Source organism: Haliotis asinina, chromosome 3, assembly GCF_037392515.1.
Source record: "Haliotis asinina isolate JCU_RB_2024 chromosome 3, JCU_Hal_asi_v2, whole genome shotgun sequence".
NCBI lineage: Eukaryota > Metazoa > Mollusca > Gastropoda > Lepetellida > Haliotidae > Haliotis > Haliotis asinina.
In genome coordinates, this window is record NC_090282.1 from 945,342 (window position 1) to 970,088 (window position 24,747).

At 43.4% G+C, this 24,747-nt stretch overlaps 1 protein-coding gene across 1 annotated transcript in view; it reads right to left on the reverse strand.

Moving 5' to 3' along the window:
- The window catches only part of LOC137277291 (dual oxidase 2-like), a 50,399-nt gene that overhangs the window by 16,699 nt on the left and 8,953 nt on the right, over nt 1–24,747 (reverse strand). Inside the window, exons 2-15 of the mRNA XM_067808951.1 lie at nt 13,190–13,246; nt 12,689–12,754; nt 12,140–12,301; nt 11,686–11,873; nt 10,590–10,809; nt 9,787–9,953; nt 9,481–9,571; nt 8,981–9,077; nt 7,799–7,907; nt 7,143–7,248; nt 2,584–2,765; nt 2,067–2,248; nt 1,270–1,382; nt 554–724 (exon numbers count right to left, since the gene is read on the reverse strand). Of these exons, the coding sequence (XP_067665052.1) occupies nt 554–724; nt 1,270–1,382; nt 2,067–2,248; nt 2,584–2,765; nt 7,143–7,248; nt 7,799–7,907; nt 8,981–9,077; nt 9,481–9,571; nt 9,787–9,953; nt 10,590–10,809; nt 11,686–11,873; nt 12,140–12,301; nt 12,689–12,754; nt 13,190–13,246 (1,911 nt within the window). The remainder of the gene's footprint in view (nt 1–553; nt 725–1,269; nt 1,383–2,066; nt 2,249–2,583; nt 2,766–7,142; nt 7,249–7,798; nt 7,908–8,980; nt 9,078–9,480; nt 9,572–9,786; nt 9,954–10,589; nt 10,810–11,685; nt 11,874–12,139; nt 12,302–12,688; nt 12,755–13,189; nt 13,247–24,747) is intronic.

A 24,747-nucleotide genomic window follows, 5' to 3' on the forward strand; every position in this document is an offset into this window, starting at 1 on the left:
CGAGTTTCGGAAGGGCTATGTTTTTGTCAGGATTGCACTCTAAAATTATTGTCTGCCAGTTTGGGAGGTAAAAAGCATAAGGAACCGAACGTAACTGTGATTAGGATCACATCGTGGGATGTAAGTGTGACATTTCGTAAGCGTGACATTTCCATATATGTGCCATACTTTTCATGGATCTTGTCAATTACGTCACGATGACAGATGGGACAGAAAACATCATACATTACATGAATTCGCCGAATTTACAAAAAGACCCGATAGGTTGAAATTTGTTTTTCTGGACATAACTAAGCCGACATTTCGGCATACTTCAGACAAATTGAAACATATCATTTTGCATGAAGCCATCCACATATTTTGGGTTTCACAATATATTGCTCTTGACCTCTACGACAACATCACAAGCATGGTGTGTTACTGTTATTATTGCCATCCTGAGTGTATGTCCCATGTGACTGTTTCGCTGCCCCCAGAACAGTCCGTTAAACGTCTTCCTGTAGTGAGAGTTTATCATACAAGCATGACTGAGAAGCTCACAATCACTACTTACGTGGAATACACAGTCCCACAGCGACAAAGGTAAGAGCAAAGGACACTTGGCTGCTCTCGAAATAATCAAATGTCTGCAGTCTGGAACACTCATCAAAGGTATTCCCCGTGGCTCCAAATTCATCCAAACCCGGCGGATTTAGGCACTGGCATCCGCTCTGGGCATTGTCATCTGTAACACGATATGGTCAGTCACGTGACTAATTAGGACATCATTTATTTGACGTCACAGTTTGAGTAGACGTTCTCCTGGTGTACGTATACATCCACCACTGCTGTTACAATCATATGCTACATACCCTGATGGCAGAGGAACATATTGTGTTCGTAGTTTATAACGCTATTACAGTTACATACTACCTAATTTTATTGGTGTTTTTTAGACAGAAAGATCATATTTTGAGCAAGAGGCATGTTTGCGCTATATAAGCGACTAGTCCCAACTAAATGTCGCCGTCTTGACGACCTTCACATTGGTGTTAAGTATTCACACGCGAATGCTCGATTCTCTTCAAACAAATACACGTACGATTTGCTTCTCTTTTAATCTTAAGAATGATAGTATATGATAAAGAGAGTATTGACCTTGTGTGCACTGACGGAAGGAGAACACATTCTCTTCGTTATATGGTTTTCTGTATGCAGGACTGCACTCTGTGTGTACAGACTGAAACTGTGTTAAACATACAGGATAGGCTGTAATGCATATGAACCTACCACAGATAAACACGTCTTCCGGTAGGTTATCGAGCGGTATTCCCGTCGTCAAGTTTATGACATCTCTCATTGTAGTATTTCGTATCTCGGCAATTTCCTCATCCGTGAATAAACTGAAAGGAAACCATTAGAATGTTATCAGCATTTAGACGTGTTGCCCAACCATACACACAGATGTAACGCGCTTTATAGTTGTGACTAGACTTCCTCAGTAAAGTACAGATTCTAGTACTTGAATACTCTAGTTGGGTTGAGTCTCATCAGGGATTCGAACCCACACTCCCAGAGACAGGCACATGGATATGCCTGGAAATACCCCTTAAACCATGTGTTTCAGAGAGGGTTTCGACTTCGCTACAAACAATGCAGCACTGCAGACATTTGGTATTGGGGTAATTCGGCCCAGCCGGTCCCCTTCGTGACCTCTTTTTTAGAATGACTCCATAACGAACGATTACAAAGCATTAAACATTTCTATAGGTAAGGACACTACCGAATAAAACGCTGGCATATGTCCAAACATTCGTGCTGACAAAAGTACATTTAGGTGGTATTAAGATGACACACATGTATGTATAAATGTGTTTTATATCCAGTTTGGTGAAACGTGAAAATAAGTGTCTCTCAACAAGATTACAATGATGAAAGGATGAGATCAAACCTCATAACCTCTGCCGTCGTTACGTTGGGGAAGATATCCAACATTATGTCAGTAAAGACGTTTTATACAACTGGTTGGTGCTCCAGTATGAAGAGTGTGACAACAGTATCAGCGGGTGGTTCATAATACAACTTACCAGTTCTGTTTATTCTCGAACCAAAACCTGTCGGCTGTCCTGATTCTCAGGAACTGGTCCAGCATGACAGCCTTAAACAGGGGCCCAGGACCATCGTACGTTGTCTCTAGCAAGCCGCCAGTAAATATGTCCAGTTCGTCCGGTCGGGAAGAATTATACAGTGTGGCCAACTTTTGAAATATCTGCATGAATTAAAGGCTTATTGAATCAGTCGGCTTTCTTTTTGTTTCGGGAATCCGAGCGTCTGTTAGGCTACTTTGTAATAACCACTGACTCTCTGTGCACACTGAACAGGGTGAGGCACAGAGGGAAGTACGTCTACCAGTCTAATAATAAAACATGTTATTTCATACATAAAATACATACTTGTCAAAAACAAACAGTAATCTCGGAAGTTAAAGAACACTTTAATGCTCGTCCGAGATCCACATATTTTTTTAGTGACCTTCTGGTGAAAACTGGTCGTGGGGGCGTACAGAATTGAATAGAAAAGTTATCAATGGCAAAATATTCTTACTGGTCGTAGTTCATCTATGTTGCAATCTGTGCACTCGTTTATTTCTTCCCACGTGTTGCGGGCAGTCAGGTTGTAGGCTTCTCGGATCTTGTTGTAGCCTGGAAGGCCATGATCTCGTCCCCGTTGTATGTTGAGGGCTGCAAGGTCTCTCCGGGAAAAGTCGAGGGGGCCGAACAGATCACCTTGGGTGTGACAGATATTCTTTACTACCAGATACAAAATATCCATTCCCTACCCAAGTACCGACTTTCACCCGCTTCCTAGTGTCAAATTGATAGTGAAAACATGGTCACATATCTCAGTATAGATTCGGGTGCATTTTTCCTATCGAAAAGGATTTTTTTCAAAGGTGATATTATCACTGACGTCACAGATTTGAAATGTGGCTGTCCCCCACTTCCGCACATGTTCATCATGCAGCGAACCGGTGCCTCCAAAACGGTCCACCTATATCCAACGATCGTGATATCCTAAATCCTATCCTAAAGGAAATACACGATGTCAAAGCAGAGTTGAGCAGTCAGGTTACTTCCCTTAGAACCGACGTACAGAGGCTGAGTGTGACCAGATGGAAACGACGACACGCGGCATACAGAAGGAAATAAGGAACACAGAGCACCATTATCATGTACGATGACAGTGGTGCACTCTCACAGAAAGTTGACTATGTGCAGACGAAGATTTCAAATTTGTTGATGATGAAACTGACAGTTGCTGACGTGACAAAGTCAGCATATATAGTGTACCCAAGTGCAATGGTGAGGATCATGTGATATGAAAACAGAAGGAGGTCAGCTTGAGTGAATTCGTCAAGATAAAGATGTGACGAAGATGATCGGACTTTAGTTGTGCTCATCGACTCAGGGTTAAACGTCCCGCTTCGGCCCCGCAAGGTCAACTGATTGCCAAGTTCAAGGACTCGGACCCAAATTTGAGGCACTCTATTCATATCTCAGAGTCAGGTAAATTCTGTGGTCACCTACCTCAGTTTAAGGTACAGACGGATGGTAACCTAACTCAGAGTCAGGTAAATTCTGTGGTCACCTACCTCAGTTTAAGGTACAGATGGATGGTAACCTAACTCAGAGTCAGGTAAATTCTGTGGTCACCTACCTCAGTTTAAGGTACAGACGGATGGTAACCTAACTCAGAGTCAGGTAAATTCTGTGGTCACCTACCTCAGTTTAAGGTACAGACGGATGGTAACCTAACTCAGAGTCAGGTAAATTCAGTGGTCACCTACCTCAGTTTAAGGTACAGACGGATGGTAACCTAACTCGGAGTCAGGTAAATACAGATGTTCTATTATCTTATTGTCAGTCAAATGCTGATGTTAGTGTCAGTTATATACAGATGTTTAACTGTTGTAGAGCCAAGAAAATATGGATACGTCTCCAATATACCCTGGATGAATTTACGGGTAATTTAATTTATTTAAATCCCTTGGCCAGCTCGGCATTCTCCGCGTACAGTCGAGCTTGCCAGTGTCAACAAAGATAGCGGTCGCAGCAGCGCAAGTTTGTTCGTAGTGCGACTCAGATTCGGGGGAATTTTTTGGGATGGATTCATACAGACAAATTGATAGGTCCGAGACTTTGACAAAACATATATGTGCAAGAACCCCTTTTACCTCCTTCAGTTGTGATTGATTCGCTCAACTTGCCAAAGCAGACACCTGACTGGCTAAAAGAAAAACACCCAAGGGAGGTAATAAAAGTATCGGGGCGACCTGCAGATTCATCCAGGGTATAGTGGAGACTTATCGGAACGTATACCCTGGAGATATCGAGGATGGAGATCGACACGACTGGACATTATTTGTAAATTGTTATGACACGTAGTGTATTTCCCGAGTTTATTACTCCTAAAAGATTGTCATATCTTAGCTGTCCCCCAGCCCGACATCCGACCTGGTTTTGTTTTTGAGACGACCCCCTCCTACCTGTTTCTTTTCATATTGATAATGAGACTCCATGGTAGGTACTTCCTTAAAAAACTAAGCAGTAAATTAAAGTGTAGGTCAACTTTAATAAACAGCGAAAAAGACACAAGAAATGACTTTGGTTAAATGTGCAATTTATGCTAAAGAATAATTATAGATCGTCGTCTAATCACACGCTGAAGGAGGTATTGACGACACATGACGTGGGGATTTATGGGACAATGGTGGGCTCCGAAATACCGATTTTTCAGCAATATCTGAACAAGCGTACAAGAATTTTCAGGCTTACAAGCAGTTTACCTTGGCACAATTAAAGTCTCAGTAGCATGTATGACCCCCACATGCCCCGATGCATGCTGTGATCCGTCGTCTCATCGATGACGTCAGACGTATGATGACGTTTGGTGGAATCCTTTGTCATTCTTCCCTCTGGGCACGTTCCAGCTCTTGTCTGTTCACGAGGGTAGGTGGCGTCTTCTAATCTGTCTGTTTAAATGTTCCCAAAGATACTCCATCGGGTTCATGGAGGCAGGTCAAGGGATAACGTGGACATTGTGACGGTTGGGAAGTCCACAGTCATTTTCGCTGTATGGGGTCTGGTATTGTCATGTTGAAACATCGTCCGTTGTGGCTGGTTTTGCAGGAATGGAAGCACAACTGGTTGTATGACTTGGTCTCGGTAGGCACAGCATTCAGGCTCCCCTGCACAATCACCAGGTCAGTCTTCTGTTGCCCACACCATGACACCTCCACTGAATGGTTGGACTTCTCGAATGCATGCTGGGGCTAATCGTTCACCTCTCCGACGATAAACCCGTTCCCTGACACCATTCTGAAACAACTTGAAGCGACTCTCGTCGGAACACAGCCGTGGGCTCTTCTTTCTCACTTGCCAGGCTCTAACTCTTCTTGCCCATCGCATCCCTCGGAAAGGACGAAATGCCCTGATTCCTGCTGCACGAAGTCTACGAAGTACTGTGCATTGGCTTATACGATGTCCCAAGGCTACTGCGGCCGTCGCCGTCCCCGTCCCCGTCACGAAGCGGTTTCACAAGTGAATGGTCCTTGTTCGCCACTCTTCCAGTGGTGTTGTGAATGGTGGTCTTTCTGTTCTAGGCCTGTCATCTGTCCTTCCTGTCTGTCGGTATCATTATAAAATGACATTATAAAAACGTGTTGCCATTTTCATAAAACATCTGTCCATCGTCACGTCACGTGGCCATTACCCGTTATAGAGAAACCTCAATTGTACTAAGGGTCACTGGGGCTAAATTGCTGAATAAAACCTGTCTGTCTGTCTGTCTGTCTGTTTGTCTGTCTGTTATCGTTGCAGACGCCTGGTCACTGTCAGTGGCGTACATCCGAACCTTCTCTCAATTTGGACCTGTGTTGCTCCCATTTCCGCCATCCGAATGGCTTTTTCACTCTCATCTCGTGTCAGTCTTGCCATATCTTTGCTGTGCTGTTGTCAACTCTGTTGTCATGCTACGAGGTGACCATATTTATACATCAGCTATCTACTTAAAACAGGACATTGATTGTAAGAATACTCACCCTCCACCAGGTATACAATTTTTAAAGAACATTTAGTTTTGTCAACCTGTACTTTCTTTTGCCGCCTAGTTTTAGTTTGATGATAGCTATTCTGTTGAATTTAAGTCTAATTTAAGTGCCGTTTTTAACATAACATCATCCGAATTGTTAATTTCTGTACTAATCTCCACTCAGAAAGTCCTCTTTTCACATTTCCTACCTCACTACCACCTGAACTGTAGTTAGGTCGAACTTATTTTAACATATATTTCACACTTTCGCACATCAGCTGCATAAATTGTAGACATAAATCTGAAAGAATAAACGGATTCTTTCTATTTCTGACAGTACTTAGGTCTTAGGTAAATACAGGTGGCCATCGACCTTAGTAGGTGACTACGGGTGGTGACCTACTTCAATGTCAGGTAAATATAGAGGGTCATTTATGTCATCTGTGAGGTACACGCCGAGTGTTCATCTAGCTGACTGCCAGGTAAATCTAGGGCATCACCAAGCTCACTGCCAGGTAAATCTAGGGCATCACCAAGCTCACTGTCAGGTAAATCTAGGGCATCACCAAGCTCACTGTCAGGTAAATCTAGGGCATCACCTAGCTCACTGTCAGGTAAATCTAGGGCATCACCAAGCTCACTGTCAGGTAAATCTAGGGCATCACCAAGCTCACTGTCAGGTAAATCTACGGCATCACCTAGCTCACTGTCAGGTAAATCTAGGGCATCACCTAGCTCAGCGTCAGGGAAATATAGGTAGTCACGTACCTTTGTGTTGGGTAAAAGGAGAATATACAGATGTTCACCTACCTCAGTGTCAGGTAAATGCTGATTTCAATTATCTTAGTACCAGGTAAATGCACATGTTCAACTATCTTAGTGTCAGATAAATACAGATATTCAACTACATCAGTGTCTGGTAAATAGAGATATTTAACTATCTTTGTGTCAGACAATTACAGACGTTCTAATATCGTAGTTTCAAGTATATACAGATGTTCAGTTGTTTTAGTGTCAGGTAGATATTAATGCTAATCTACCGGTTTGTCAAGTAAATATCATCGTTGACCAACCTCTGAGGTCTGGTACCATAATGTGGTCTTCTCTCTCGGCCAATGTGTACACCATACCGTGTATTACCTCCGACATATTGAGACTATTCTGCTCTGTTAAGATTTCCTGAAAAAAAGACAAAAACAGACTTAAGATCATTTTCATTGCTTTGTTTTTATCTTTTCGTGAATCAGTGAACCAGTTTGCTTCTCAGAAATACGATGAATACGATGCTGATTCAGAAGTTTATCCTGTGGCATGCTTTCACAAGACCTCCTGGCATTCCGCACATACTAAACTGACGAGCACTGACATTTTAAAATTTCAATCAAGGCGCCGTAATCCACAACTCAACACGTGTTAGGGGCGGCAGACGTTTTGCAATGACCTAAACAAGAACAAACTACACAACTGACCTTCAGCACACCAGCACCACGCAACCATTGTGATACAGATCTGACACCTGACCTTCAGCACACCAGCATCATGCAATCATAGTGACACCGATCTGACACCTGACCTTCAGCACACCAGCACCATGCAATCATAGTGACACAGATCTGACACCTGACCTTCAGCACACCAGCACCGTGCAACCATAGTGACACAGATCTGACGCCTGACCTTCAGCACACCAGCACCATGTAACCATAGTGACACAGATCTGATACCTGACCTGTGACCTCCAGTACGCCTGACACAGTCGAATGCCTTTGGAATTGTGTCCGTCAGCAGTCGTCACGGCCGATATCCTCTCCTCACATTGACCTGGTCTCGGTATGTTCCTAATAGAAACAACAAAAAGATAGTCGTCCATATGCCAATATCCCTACACGATCTAATCCTTCAGTGGCAGAACTCATTGTAGTGCAAGAACAAAATGAACAAAATGACTTTCAAGATAACCGATGACTTCAAATTACCAGAAAATGATGACATTTAGCTTTTATGATATATCTGAAGGAAATGCTATTTCTTTCTATTTCAGCATATGTTATAATCTTGACATGAACTTCCGTGACCAATGGGCAATATCCTATTTTTGTCATTATGTGTGTTTCGTGGTTTCATGTGATGACAATGTACCCTGGAATACCATGAATGTGGTTTCGTGTGAGGATGGTGAACATTGGCCTACCAACAATGTGAATTCGTGTGGTGATGGTGATAGTGATGGTGATGATGACGATGATGGGGAGGAGGAGAAGAAGGAGGAGGAGGGGGAGGTTGACGAGGAGAAGGAGGAGAAGGAGAGGAGAAGGAGGAGGAGGAGGAGGAGGAGAAGGAGGAGGAGGAGAAGGAAGAGGAGGAGGAGAAGGAGGAGGAGGAGATGGAAGAAGGAGAAGGGGAGGAAGGAAAGGAAGAGAAGGAGGAGGAGGAGGAGAAGGACGAGGAGGAGGAGAAGGAGGAGGAGGAGAAGGAGGAGAAGGAGGAGGAGGAGAAGGAAGAGGAGATGGGAGAAGGAGGAGGAGGAGGAGATGGGAGAAGGAGAAGGAGGAGGAGGAGAAGGAGGAGAAGGAGGAGGAGGAGGAGGAGGAGAAGGAGGAGGAGGAGAAGGAAGAGGAGGAGGAGAAGGAGGAGGAGGAGATGGGAGAAGGAGAAGGAGGAGGAGGAGAAGGAGGAGGAGGAGAAGGAGGAGGAGGAGAAGGAGGAGGAGGAGAAGGAGGAGGAGGAGGAGATGGGAGAAGGAGAAGGGGGAGGAAGGAAAGGAAGAGAAGGAGGAGGAGGAGGAGAAGGACGAGGAGGAGGAGAAGGAGGAGGAGGAGAAGGAGGAGGAGGAGGAAGAGGAGAAGGAGGAGGATGTACCTTGGTGTGTGAGCACTATACCCGAGCTCGAGGTTCTAGCTTGGCAACATACCTGGTTCTGACCCCGGCCACCACATGCGTGTGCCCGTATCGTAGTGCCGCAGTCTGCATCTCCTGGGAAATCCCTGGGTGGACGTGCGGATCGTAGCCTGGCCAGTGAAAGAAGTGAAGACATCAAGATAAGACCCCTTTCTAAATGACGAAATGATCGTTGAATCGCATGTATATGGAGATACCGCACCTTCCCCCCCGCCCTGATAAATAACACAATAACACACACACACCCACCCCCATCCCACCCCCAACACACACACACGCACATACACACACATACACACACACACACACACTCCCACCCCACCCCCCTACAGGAACCACCCACCCAAAAATTAAAAACAAACGAACGAACGAACAAACAAAAATAGAAAAAGCAACTACAAATGAAAACCAAAAATAAGAAGAGTGTAAAATAAAAGATCCAAACAAACAAGAAACAAAACACATTTGCTATCGACCGATACACATACTGTCACGCCTCCCTTCCGTTCTTACCTTCGTACGGTGGGATTTCCATTGCCTGAAGTCTGCCACTGATATTTTTTACTTCCAGAAACACTGGCAGCCAATCGTACATAACTATTTTCTGGTTAAAAAGAACAAACGTAAATACAGATTAAACCCCGATGTTCTCATGTGGAAAACAGGCCATGAGAAGGAAGTGTGTGAAGTGATATTGGGCTGTGTACAAGCAATGTATAGTCAGTCACATGGACCATCATTTGGTTATATTATACGTAATGTGCAGGTAGTGTTGAGGTAGACGATATATGCATATATACCATTTTTAGATATGCTCACCTGGTGTTGGGCTATTACTCTCTTTCTGGCTGCATTAAACAACTCCTCGTCATTCCAATCCCTATGGATACGAGCCAGTTGTCTTGCGATGTAATTGTGATAGCGAAACCAGATCACCCCAAATGACAGAAGGAATGGATTCTCATTTCCACGTGGATTTCCAAGCCCTGTAAGACGAATGACGCATCAGTGAGTGTTGACGTTGCATATATACAGCTGGTTTGATGGCTTCATTTTGTTGGCTTCGATAGGTCTCTTGACCATGGGTCTGGTGACTTTGTGGTCCATGCTGTCCACCACTCTCAGCAAGCATGCGACCCATTCCGTGCTTCTGTTAAGGCTTTAGCCATATGACTTTGGAAACACCCTTGATGACATCGTTAATTACTTGAGACCTCATTACGGCGAAAAGTTGATGATTTAACATTACCCAGCCAAAACTCAAAATCTGAATGGTTTTATGGAGTGGCAATACCTGGTAACTCTCATGGGGATGCATAAACCTACAATACGTCCTGTAACGCAACATGCATAGACATGTTGAGCCTCTATGAAAGATCTATACAAAGGAGGTTCTATAAAAATTCTATACTCATATGAACAAGATCTATACCTATACATTCTATGGATCGCAAACTGATTCTGTGCATGATTCTGACCTGATTTCTAGAGATATCTTTAACAGGTTTCATGTAGTCTAGATACACTATGCTCTATACTACTCTATACAACAGACTGTATTTTAGATAGATGTTTACACCAGACATGATTACACAGTACATTATATACAGGTGAAGTCTTACGGTAGAATCTGCTCACAGGACGCAGCATGTGGAGGGCCGGTGCCGGGGGGTTCGCCATCGGAAGTCGGATGTCGTTTATCTTCGGTATTGACTCTGTCAGACTTGCATCAGGATCGTTCGCTATCAGCTCTCCACCTTTAAACGATCGAAGCGTATCCGTCCAAGCCTTGGCGAACCCGTACATCAGATTCCCGTCAAGAAACGGTGTAATTTCGTTGAGCTGATGCAGAGGTAAAATAGAATATCGAAAATACCACAACTCACAATGATCACGAACTTAATGTCCTTCTCATCTGTCGTGGTTGATCTACTGTGACACTGTTCAACAGAAACACTGAGAAATGAAACAGTTGATATCACCATCAATGTAGACAGTTTATACCCTGCGTCATGTCAAACTTCTGTAGTGCTAAACAACTGTACACTGACACTGTAGACCCTTGACAGTTTAGACCCTCTGTCATGTTAAACAACTGACAGTGTAGACCCTTGACAGTTTAGACCCTCTGTCATGTTAAACAACTGACAGTGTAGACCCTTGACAGTGTAGACCCTCTGTCATATTAAACAACTGACAGGTTAGACCCTCTGTCATGTTAAACAACTGTCAGTGTAGACCCCTGACAGTTTAGACTCTCTGTCATGTTAAACAACTGACAGTGTAGACCCTTGACAGTGTAGACCCTCTGTCATGTTAAACAACTAACAGTGCAGACCCTTGACAGTTTAGACCCTCTGTCATATTAAACAACTGACAGGTTAGACCCTTGACAGTTTAGACCCTCTGTCATGTTAAACAACTGACAGTGCAGACCCTTGACAGTTTAGACCCTCTGTCATGTTAAACAACTGACAGTGTAGACCCTTGACAGTTTAGACCCTCTGTCATGTGAAACAACTGTCAGTGCAGACCCTTGACAGTTTAGACTCTCTGTCATGTTAAACAACTGACAGTGCAGACCCTTGACAGTTTAGACCCTCTGTCGTGCTAAACTGCTGACAGTGCAGACCCTATGCCAAGTGAAACTACTGATACAATGATCGTTACTCGTAACTGATACAGATGATAGTACTGAGAGAGAGTGTTCTGCGTTACCTGCTGTCGGGGGTTGTTGGGAGAGTAGCCGGTGCTCTGGTCGTATCTGGACCTGAGGAAGGGCATCTCAGGGTCCGGAACATTCAGTTCTTTTGCGTATTTGTGGTCTTTGGGAATTGGGATGTTGAAGAACTCTCTCGGGCAGCCTGGTCTCTGAGAATCCATGATTTCTTCTACTACTTGTTGGCCTGGATTAGACAACAGGAGACATGAAATCCAAGTATGACACACTGATCTTGAGAAGGACGATTGGTATAGAGGCGAACAAACCCTAACTTTCCCTCTCTCAGGCTGAAGAGGAAGGTATACGGCTTGCAGATTTAAAAGTTACAATACTGAAGACACTGCCAGATAATGATAGCATATTTTCAATTTTGAAGATAGTTCGTATATTTGATGACAGATGCATGGGAGCTTGGTTTTTGCAATCTAAATGACTTTATGTCATGATTACCAAAAAATGTCATAAAAGCATTCCTTCTTCTTTCCGAGCCCAAGCCAATTGTTCCATTGTGTGCGGCGTCGCTGATGTCGAAGGGGTTGGGTCGCGTGGTGCCCGAGGGTTCGTACACACCGTCACTGTAGGCTGTGGGACTTCGCCTAAGGAGTTGGCCATCTGTACAATACCAGGAGGTTTATTAGTTGTACATAATATCAAGGTCAAATGGTGCATTAGTTGTGTATAATATCAAGCGACGTTTTATGTGTTCATTACATGTACAGCTGGTGAGGAGTATATTACCATACAACCACCCACCCACCCACAGCTGGTGACGGGTATATTACCATACAACCACCTACCCACAGCTGCTGAGGCGTACTTTAGTATACAAACACCTACCGACAGCTGGTGACGAATATATTACCATATAACCACCTAACCACAGCTGATGAGGAGTATATTTCTATACAACCACTTACCTAGCACAGGTGTCACGAGTATACTACCATTCAATCACTTACCTGCATCTAGTGAGGAGTACTTTACCAGTGAACCACTTACCCACAGCTCCCCAGTTTGGATGAAGGAGATTGTTGTACCATCCGTCAGCTGGAGTCAGCTCAAACTCTGAAAACACAGACGTTCATAGGAAGTTGATACATTAATCCTTTCATGAACACGGGGTCATCAATGTAGTGAAAAAAGCTGGGTGAACTAATCTCTACATCAACATGGGGTCAGCAATGTAGTGAAAAAAGCTGGGTGCACTAATCTCTACATCAACATGTGGTGCAGTAATGTAGTGAAAGAAAGTGGATGCACTAATATTTACATGAACACGTGGTCCAGTAATGTAGTGAAAGGGACTTTGTGCACTTACATAAACAAGTACTGCAGAAATGCATTCCAGGAGACAGGGCGCACTAATCTTTATATGAAGACGTGGTGCAGTTGGGGTGTGACCTTATGCTCTGATTTTGCTGACAACCATTGCTCGATGTGTCCAAAAATGTATTTAATAGCATGCCGACCCGACGAATCTATACAGAAACCATCACCCACCTTCTTCGGAAGTTGTAATGTTGCATGTCTGCGGACGGTCCATGTACATCTGTCCCGCTGTTGAAACAAGGAAGTAATACGTGAAAATAGGAGTTTGGTTTAGAGATTATGTATCATCAGTGTTTCAGGCATTAGCCAGTCAACCGTTCGACGCAGGAATATCATAATTTGCGATATGACGAACAGATATATAAAAAACAATGTAGAGTATATATCTACATAGTCTCTGTATTTCACCTGTATAAAGAATTGACATCAGTCTCTATAAATCAAGTGACAGTTATGACACAACATATTTTTATTGGACGTAGGTAGTTGAGACAAACTGGGTTTTTATTTCCCTTGGCTTAACTGACACAAACAGCTGAACAACATGGTCTATAAATCACATCCGAGGCAACTGAAAACGTTTTTTAGTTCCGCGGAGTATATGTTTGCAGACAGTGAAACACCTAAGAAACAAGTATAGCTAAAATAATTATAAGACACGGAAATTGCAAGATCTGTGCTTGACCTAAAGAGAATCGTTCCCACAATAACATCTCTGACCACGCCCTCCTGTTACCTACACATGGCTAGAGTTAGCTCCAAATACAGGGTACGTCCTTCTATTACCTATACATGGTTAGAGTTAAGGCTCCAAATACAGGACACACACTTCTATTACCTACACATGGCTAGAGTTAAGGCTCCAAATACAGGACACACACTTCCATTACCTACACATGGTTAGAGTTAAGGCTCCAAATACAGGACACGTCCCTCTATTACCTACACATGGTTTGAGTTAAGGCTCCAAATACAGGACACACACTTCTATTACCTACACATGGTTTGAGTTAAGGCTCCAAATACAGGACACGTCCCTCTATTACCTACACGTGGTTTGAGTTAAGGCTCCAAATACAGGACACACACTTCCATTACCTACACATGGTTAGAGTTAAGGCTCCAAATACAGGACACACACTTCTACTACCTACACATGGTTAGAGTAAAGGCTCCAAATACAGGACACGTCCCTCTATTACCTACACATGGTTAGAGTTAAGGCTCCAAATACAGGACACGTCCCTCTATTACCTACACATGGTATGAGTTAAGGCTCCAAATACAGGAAACGTCCCTCTATTACCTCCACATGGTTAGAGTCAAGGCTCCAAATACAGGACACGTCCCTCTATTACCTACACATGGTTAGAGTTAAGGCTCCAAATACAGGACACACACTTCTATTACCTACACATGGTTAGAGTTAAGGCTCCAAATACAGGACACGTCCCTCTATTACCTACACATGGTTAGAGTCAAGGCTCCAAATACAGGACACACACTTCTATTACCTACACATGGCTAGAGTTAAGACTCCAAATACAGGACACGTCTCTCTACTACCTCCACATGGTTTGAGTTAAGGCTCCAATTACAGGACACACACTTCTATTACCTACACATGGTTAGAGTTAAGGCTCCAAATACAGGACACGTCCCTCTATTACCTACACATGGTTTGAGTTAAGGCTCCAAATACAGGACACACACTTCTATTACCTCCACAAGGTTAGAGTTAAGGCTCCAAATACAGGACACACACTTCTACTACCTACACATGGTTAGAGTAAAGGATCCAAATACAGGACACGTCCCTCTATTACCTACACATGGTTAGAGTCAAGGCTCCAAATACAGGGCATGTCCCTCTATTACCTATACATGGTTAGAGTTAAGGCTCCAAATACAGGACACACACTTCTATTACCTACACATGGTTAGAGTTAAGGCTCCAAATACAGTACACACACTTCTATTACCTCCACATGGTTAGAGTTAAGGCTCCAAATACAGGACACACACTTCTATTACCTACACATGGTTAGAGTTAAGGCTCCAAATACAGGACACGTCCCTCTATTACCTCCACATGGTTAGAGTCAAGGCTCCAAATACAGGACACACACTTCCATTACCTCCACATGGTTAGAGTTGAGGCTCCAAATACAGGACACACACTTCTATTACCTCCACATGGTTAGAGGTAAGGCTCCAAATACAGGACACGTCCCTCTATTACCTACACATGGTTTGAGTTAAGGCTCCAAATACAGGACACACAATTCTATTACCTACACATGGCTAGAGTTAAGGCTCCAAATACAGGACACACACTTCCATTACCTACACATGGTTAGAGTTAAGGCTCCAAATACAGGACACGTCCCTCTATTACCTACACATGGTTTGAGTTAAGGCTCCAAATACAGGACACACACTTCTATTACCTACACATGGTTTGAGTTAAGGCTCCAAATACAGGACACGTCCCTCTATTACCTACACGTGGTTTGAGTTAAGGCTCCAAATACAGGACACACACTTCCATTACCTACACATGGTTAGAGTTAAGGCTCCAAATACAGGACACACACTTCTACTACCTACACATGGTTAGAGTAAAGGCTCCAAATACAGGACACGTCCCTCTATTACCTACACATGGTTAGAGTTAAGGCTCCAAATACAGGACACGTCTGTCTATTACCTACACATGGTTAGAGTTAAGGCTCCAAATACAGGACACGTCCCTCTATTACCTACACATGGTATGAGTTAAGGCTCCAAATACAGGACACGTCCCTCTATTACCTCCACATGGTTAGAGTCAAGGCTCCAAATACAGGACACGTCCCTCCTGTTACCTACACATGGTTAGAGTTAAGGCTCCAAATACAGGACACACACTTCTATTACCTACACATGGTTAGAGTTAAGGCTCCAAATACAGGACACGTCCCTCTATTACCTACACATGGTTTGAGTTAAGGCTCCAATTACAGGACACACACTTCTATTACCTACACATGGCTAGAGTTAAGACTCCAAATACAGGACACGTCTCTCTACTACCTCCACATGGTTTGAGTTAAGGCTCCAATTACAGGACACACACTTCTATTACCTACACATGGTTAGAGTTAAGGCTCCAAATACAGGACACGTCCCTCTATTACCTACACATGGTTTGAGTTAAGGCTCCAAATACAGGACACACACTTCTATTACCTCCACAAGGTTAGAGTTAAGGCTCCAAATACAGGACACACACTTCTACTACCTACACATGGTTAGAGTAAAGGATCCAAATACAGGACACGTCCCTCTATTACCTACACATGGTTAGAGTCAAGGCTCCAAATACAGGGCATGTCCCTCTATTACCTATACATGGTTAGAGTTAAGGCTCCAAATACAGGACACACACTTCTATTACCTACACATGGTTAGAGTTAAGGCTCCAAATACAGTACACACACTTCTATTACCTCCACATGGTTAGAGTTAAGGCTCCAAATACAGGACACACACTTCTATTACCTACACATGGTTAGAGTTAAGGCTCCAAATACAGGACACGTCCCTCTATTACCTCCACATGGTTAGAGTCAAGGCTCCAAATACAGGACACACACTTCCATTACCTCCACATGGTTAGAGTTGAGGCTCCAAATACAGGACACACACTTCTATTACCTCCACATGGTTAGAGGTAAGGCTCCAAATACAGGACACACACTTCTATTACCTACACATGGTTAGAGTTAAGGCTCCAAATACAGGACACACACTTCTATTACCTACACATTGTTTGAGTTAAGACTCCAAATACAGGACACACACTTCTATTACCTACACATTGTTTGAGTTAAGACTCCAAATACAGGACACACACTTCTATTACCTACACATGGTTTGAGTTAAGACTACAAATACAGGACACGTCCCTCTATTACCTATACATGGTTTGAGTTAAGGCTCCAAATACAGGAGACACACTTCGATTACCTACACATGGTTAAAGCTAAGGCTCCAAATACAGTACACACACTTCTATTACCTCCACATGGTTAGAGTTAAGGCTCCAAATACAGGACACACACTTCTATTACCTACACATGGTTAGAGTTAAGGCTCCAAATACAGGACACGTCCCTCTATTACCTACACATTGTTTGAGTTAAGGCTCCAAATACAGGACACACACTTCTATTACCTACACATGGTTTGAGTTAAGGCTCCAAATACAGGACACACACTTCTATTACCTACACATGGTTAGAGTTAAGACTCCAAATACAGGACACACACTTCTACTACATACACATGGCTAGAGTTAAGGCTCCAAATACAGGACACACACTTCTATTACCTATACATGGTTAGAGTTAAGGCTCCAAATACAGGACACACACTTCTAGTACCTACACATGGTTAGAGTTAAGGCTCCAAATACAGGACACACACTTCTATTACCTACACATGGTTTGAGTTAAGACTCCAAATACAGGACACACACTTCTATTACCTACACATGGTTAGAGTTAAGGCTCAAAATACAGGACACGTCCCTCTACTACCTACACATGGTTTGAGTTAAGGCTCCAAATACAGGACACGTCCCGCTACTACCTACACATGGTTAGAGTTAAGGCTCCAAATACAGGACACACACTTCTACTACCTACACATGGTTAGAGTTAAGGCTCCAAATACAGGACATACACTTCTACTACCTACACATGGTTAGAGTTAAGGCTCCAAATACAGGATACACACTTCCATTACCTACACATGGTTAGAGTTAAGGCTCCAAATACAGGACACACACTTCTATTACCTACACATGGATAGAGTTAAGGCTCCAAATACAGGACACGTCCCTCTATTACCTACACATGGCTAGAGTTAAGGCTCCAAATACAGGACACGTCCGTCTATTACCTACACATGGTTAGAGTTAAGACTCCAAATACAGGAAACGTTCCTCTATTACCTACACATGGTTAGAGTTAAGACTCCAAATACAGGACACACACTTCTATTACCTGCACATGGTTTGAGTTAAGACTCCAAATACAGGACACGTTCCTCTATTACCTACACATGGTTAGAGTTAAGACTCCAAATACAGGACACGTTCCCCTATTACCTACACATGGCTAGAGTAAAGATTCCAATTACAGGACACGTTCCTCTATTACCTACACATGGTTCGAGTTAAGACTCCAAATACAGGACACACACTTCTATTAACTACACATGGTTTGAGTTAACGCTCCAAATACAGGACACGTTCCTCTATTACCTACACATGGTTAGAGTAAAGACTCCAAATACAGGACACGTTCCTCTATTACCTACACATGGTTTGAGTTAAGGCTCCAAATACAGGACACGTTCCTCTATTACCTACACATGGTTTGAGTTAAGGCTCCAAATACAGGACACGTTCCTCTATTACCTCCACATGGCTAGAGTTAAGACTCCAAATACAGTACACGTTCCTCTATTACCTACACATGGTTAGAGTTAAGGCTCCAAATACAGGACACACACTTCTATTACCTACACATGGTTTGAGTTAAGACTCCAAATACAGGACACGTTCCTCTACTACCTACACATGGTTAGAGTTAAGACTCCAAATACAGGACACACACTTCTATTACCTACACATGGTTTGAGTTAAGACTCCAAATACAGGACACGTTCCTCTATTACCTACACATGAGAAAGAAAGAGAAATCAACGACATCATCTTCAACCAGCTGAACCCTATCAACTCCCAAGCCCCATACGGAAGAGCCACCATCAAGATCCACAAGAACCCGCCCAAAGCCCGGATCCTAGTCTGCTCAAGAGGTTCAGTTTTCTACAACACCGCCCAGTTCCTCACACGTCTCCTCGCTCCACTTGGCAAAGATGGCAAGTCCTACATCAGCGACTCTTCATCCTTTGTCAACCAGCTGAAAGAATCCAACCCCACAGGCACCATGGTCAGCTACGACGTCGTGGACCTCTTCACCAACATCCCACTAGAAGAAGCCCTGGACATCCTTCGCAGCAAGTTAGCCAACCGGATAGATGACTTGGACACCCAGCTCACCATAGACAGCATCATCAACCTCGCCCGCAGCTGCTTTGACACCTCCTACTTCACATTCAATGGTAAGATATACAAGCAGATCCACGGTCTCCCCATGGGCTCACCTCTTTCTCCTCTCATTACAGAAATCTTCATGACCTCCTTCGAGGAAGCAGCCCTCTCCACAGCTCCGTTCCAGCCCCTCTGTTGGTACCGCAAAGTCGACGACACCTTCACCACCATCGCCTATGACAACGACCCCAATGAGCTCCTCAACCACCTCAACGACCAACATCCAAGAATCAAGTTCACCATGGAGACTGAGACCAACCAACACCTGCCCTTCCTTGATGTATCCCTCCACACCACAGACGATGGACTTAGAACCTCAGTATACCGCAAGCCGACGCACACCGACCAGTACATCCACTACAACTGCTGCCACCACCCTCAGATCAAGCAAGCTATCATCGCCACCCTTACCAGACGTGCCAAAGCCCTCTGCCACCCCGATGCCCTAAACAATGAACTGGACCACCTCAGAAAGACATTCACCACACTCAACGGGTACCCTCCCCAGCTCGTCACAGCCACCATCAACAAGACCCTTAAGGACCGAGAACCCCGCCCCAAACCTTCTCCATCACCCATCAGAGTAACCATACCCTACTTTGGCCCCATCAGTCATCAAATATCACGCCTCATCAAGACCAAAGCCAGCATCGATGTCACCTTCTCCAGTGGCAAGACCATCAAGACCTACCTAAAAGCCAACGGTAAAGGACCCAGCTGTGAACACCCTAACCCGAGAGGATGCATCTACCAGATCCCTTGCAACTGTGGCGACCTATACATTGGAGAAACGCTGAGACCAATCAACACCAGAATGAAGGAACATCAGACCTCAGTCAGGAAACTCGACCAGAAATCGGCCATCTCTGAACATATTCTCAAGAACCCTGAACACTCAATTCGATGGGAGGACACTAGGATACTATCTACCAACAACAACAACTGGCGCCAAAGGAAACTGCAAGAGGACATCGAGATCCGGAGACAGAAACCAGCCATCAACCGCGACCAAGGACTGTACCTACCAAGTGCCTGGGACTTATTGATAAATTAATCTCATCTACCTGTGTACATTCTATCTATGTAATTCATGTATAGCCTATCTACCCGAGTACATACTTGTGTTTGTACATCACCAACCCTCATGTATACATGCTCACCCCCTATCGTGTGTTATGTACATCATCCTATCATGCGTAATGTATCACCATTGGCTTCCATCCTCATCCCCAATCATGTTATGTAAACATATCCAATCAACTGTAATGCATTACCGTTGGCTTCCATCATTGTTATCTTAACTATCGGCTTCCTATCAGTGCTTGTTTATACTAGCTTTCGTTAACTCATTCCACTTGTTACTTTGTTATTGTTTTACCTGTACATATAAATACACCTCTGTATCCCTTTCTCAATCACCTGATGAAGGAGTAAGCATTAACTCCGAAACGTTGTGTTCTCTCATAAAGAAGTTGATATCCATAAAATCTTCATTCTTATACCTACACATGGTTAGAGTAAAGACTCCAAATACAGGAAACGTTCCTCTATTACCTACACATGGTTTGAGTTAAGGCTCCAAATACAGGACACGTTCCTCTATTACCTACACATGGTTAGAGTTAAGGCTCCAAATACAGGACACGTTCCTCTATTACCTACACATGGCTAGAGTTAAGACTCCAAATACAGGACACACACTTCTATTACCTACACATGGTTTGAGTTAAGACTCCAAATACAGGACACGTTCCTCTATTACCTACACATGGTTAGAATTAAGACTCCAAATACAGGACACGTCCCTCTATTACCTCCACATGGCTAGCGTTAAGGCTCCAAATACAGGACACACACTTCTATTACCTGCACATGGTTAGAGTTAAGGCTCCAAATACAGGACACACACTTCTATTACCTACACATGGTTAGAGTTAACGCTCCAAATACAGGACACGTTCCTCTATTACCTACACATGGTTAGAGTTAAGGCTCCAAATACAGGACACGTTCCTCTATTACCTACACATGGCTAGAGTTAAGACTCCAAATACAGGACACACACTTCTATTACCTACACATGGTTAGAGTAAAGACTCCAAATACAGGACACGTTCCTCTATTACCTACACATGGTTTGAGTTAAGGCTCCAAATACAGGACACACACTTCTATTACCTACACATGGTTAGAGTTAAGGCTCCAAATACAGGACACGTCCCTTTATTACCTACACATGGTTTGAGTTAAGGCTCCAAATACAGGACACACACTTCTATTACCTACACATTGCTAGAGTTAAGACTCCAAATACAGGACACGTCCCTCTATTACCTCCACATGGCTAGCGTTAAGGCTCCAAATACAGGACACACACTTCTATTACCTGCACATGGTTAGAGTTAAGGCTCCAAATACAGGACACACACTTCTATTACCTACACATGGTTAGAGTTAACGCTCCAAATACAGGACACGTCCCTCTATTACCTACACATGGTTAGAGTAAAGGCTCCAAATACAGGACACACACTTCTATTACCTACACATGGTTAGAGTTAAGACTCCAAATACAGGACACGTTCCTTTATTACCTACACATGGTTAGAGTTAAGACTCCAAATACAGGACACACACTTCTATTACCTATACATGGTTTGAGTTAAGACTCCAAATACAGGACAAGTTCCTCAATTACCTACACATGGTTAGAGTTGAGACTCCAAATACAGGACACGTTCCTCTACTACCTACACATGGCTAGAGTAAAGACTCCAAATACAGGACACGCTCCTCTATTACCTACACATGGCTAGAGTTAAGACTCCAAATACAGGACACACACTTCTATTACATACACATGGTTTGAGTTAAGACTCCAAATACAGGACACGTTCCTCCATTACCTACACATGGTTAGAGTAAAGACTCCAAATACAGGACACGTTCCTCTATTACCTACACATGGTTAGAGTTAAGGCTCCAAATACAGGACACGTTCCTCTATTACCTACACATGGTTTGAGTTAAGGCTCCAAATACAGGACACGTTCCTCTATTACCTACACATGGCTAGAGTTAAGACTCCAAATACAGGACACGTTCCTCTATTACCTACACATGGTTAGAGTTAAGACTCCAAATACAGGACACACACTTCTATTACCTACACATGGTTTGAGTTAAGACTCCAAATACAGGACACGTTCCTCTATTACCTACACATGGTTAGAATTAAGACTCCAAATACAGGACACGTCCCTCTATTACCTCCACATGGCTAGCGTTAAGGCTCCAAATACAGGACACACACTTCTATTACCTGCACATGGTTAGAGTTAAGGCTCCAAATACAGGACACACACTTCTATTACCTACACATGGTTAGAGTTAACGCTCCAAATACAGGACACGTTCCTCTATTACCTACACATGGTTAGAGTTAAGGCTCCAAACACAGGACACGTTCCTCTATTACCTACACATGGCTAGAGTTAAGACTCCAAATACAGGACACACACTTCTATTACCTACACATGGTTTGAGTTAAGACTCCAAATACAGGACACGTTCCTCTATTACCTACACATGGTTTGAGCTAAGGCTCCAAATACAGGACACACACTTCTATTACCTACACATGGTTAGAGTTAAGGCTCCAAATACAGGACACGTCCCTTTATTACCTACACATGGTTTGAGTTAAGGCTCCAAATACAGGACACACACTTCTATTACCTACACATTGCTAGAGTTAAGACTCCAAATACAGGACACGTCCCTCTATTACCTCCACATGGCTAGCGTTAAGGCTCCAAATACAGGACACACACTTCTATTACCTGCACATGGTTAGAGTTAAGGCTCCAAATACAGGACACACACTTCTATTACCTACACATGGTTAGAGTTAACGCTCCAAATACAGGACACGTCCCTCTATTACCTACACATGGTTAGAGTAAAGGCTCCAAATACAGGACACACACTTCTATTACCTACACATGGTTAGAGTTAAGACTCCAAATACAGGACACGTTCCTTTATTACCTACACATAGTTAGAGTTAAGACTCCAAATACAGGACACACACTTCTATTACCTATACATGGTTTGAGTTAAGACTCCAAATACAGGACAAGTTCCTCAATTACCTACACATGGTTAGAGTTGAGACTCCAAATACAGGACACGTTCCTCTACTACCTACACATGGCTAGAGTAAAGACTCCAAATACAGGACACGCTCCTCTATTACCTACACATGGCTAGAGTTAAGACTCCAAATACAGGACACACACTTCTATTACCTACACATGGTTTGAGTTAAGACTCCAAATACAGGACACGTTCCTCCATTACCTACACATGGTTAGAGTAAAGACTCCAAATACAGGACACGTTCCTCTATTACCTACACATGGTTAGAGTTAAGGCTCCAAATACAGGACACGTTCCTCTATTACCTACACATGGTTTGAGTTAAGGCTCCAAATACAGGACACGTTCCTCTATTACCTACACATGGCTAGAGTTAAGACTCCAAATACAGGACACGTTCCTCTATTACCTACACATGGTTAGAGTTAAGACTCCAAATACAGGACACACACTTCTATTACCTACACATGGTTTGAGTTAAGACTCCAAATACAGGACACGTTCCTCTATTACCTACACATGGTTAGAGTCAAGACTCCAAATACAGGACACGTCCCTCTACTACCTCCACATGGTTAGAGTTAAGGCTCCAAATACAGGACACACACTTCTATTACCTACACATGGCTAGAGTTAAGACTCCAAATACAGGACACGTCCCTCTACTACCTCCACATGGTTAGAGTTAAGACTCTAAATACAGGACACGTCCCTCTATTAGCTCCACATGGTTAGAGTTAAGGCTCCAAATACAGGACACACACTTCTATTACCTACACATGGTTAGAGTTAAGGCTCCAAATACAGGACACACACTTCTATTACCTACACATGGCTAGAGTTAAGGCTCCAAATACAGGACACGTCCCTCTACTACCTACACATGGTTTGAGTTAAGGCTCCAAATACAGGACACACACTTCCATTACCTACACATGGTTAGAGTTGAGACTCCAAACACAGGACACGTTCCTCTATTACCTACACATGGTTAGAGTTAAGACTCCAAATACAGGACACACACTTCTATTACCTACACATGGTTTGAGTTAAGACTCCAAATACAGGACACGTTCCTCTGTTACCTACACATGGTTAGAGTTAAGACTCCAAATACAGGACACGTTCCTCTATTACCTACACATGGCTAGAGTTAAGACTCCAAATACAGGACACGTTCCTCTATTACCTACACATGGTTTGAGTTAAGGCTCCAAATACAGGACACACACTTCTATTACCTACACATGGTTAGAGTTAAGGCTCCAAATACAGGACACGTCCCTCTATTACCTCCACATGGTTTGAGTTAAGGCTCCAAATACAGGATACACACTTCTATTACCTCCACATGGTTAGAGTTAAGGCTCCAAATACAGGACACACACCTCTAATACCTACACAT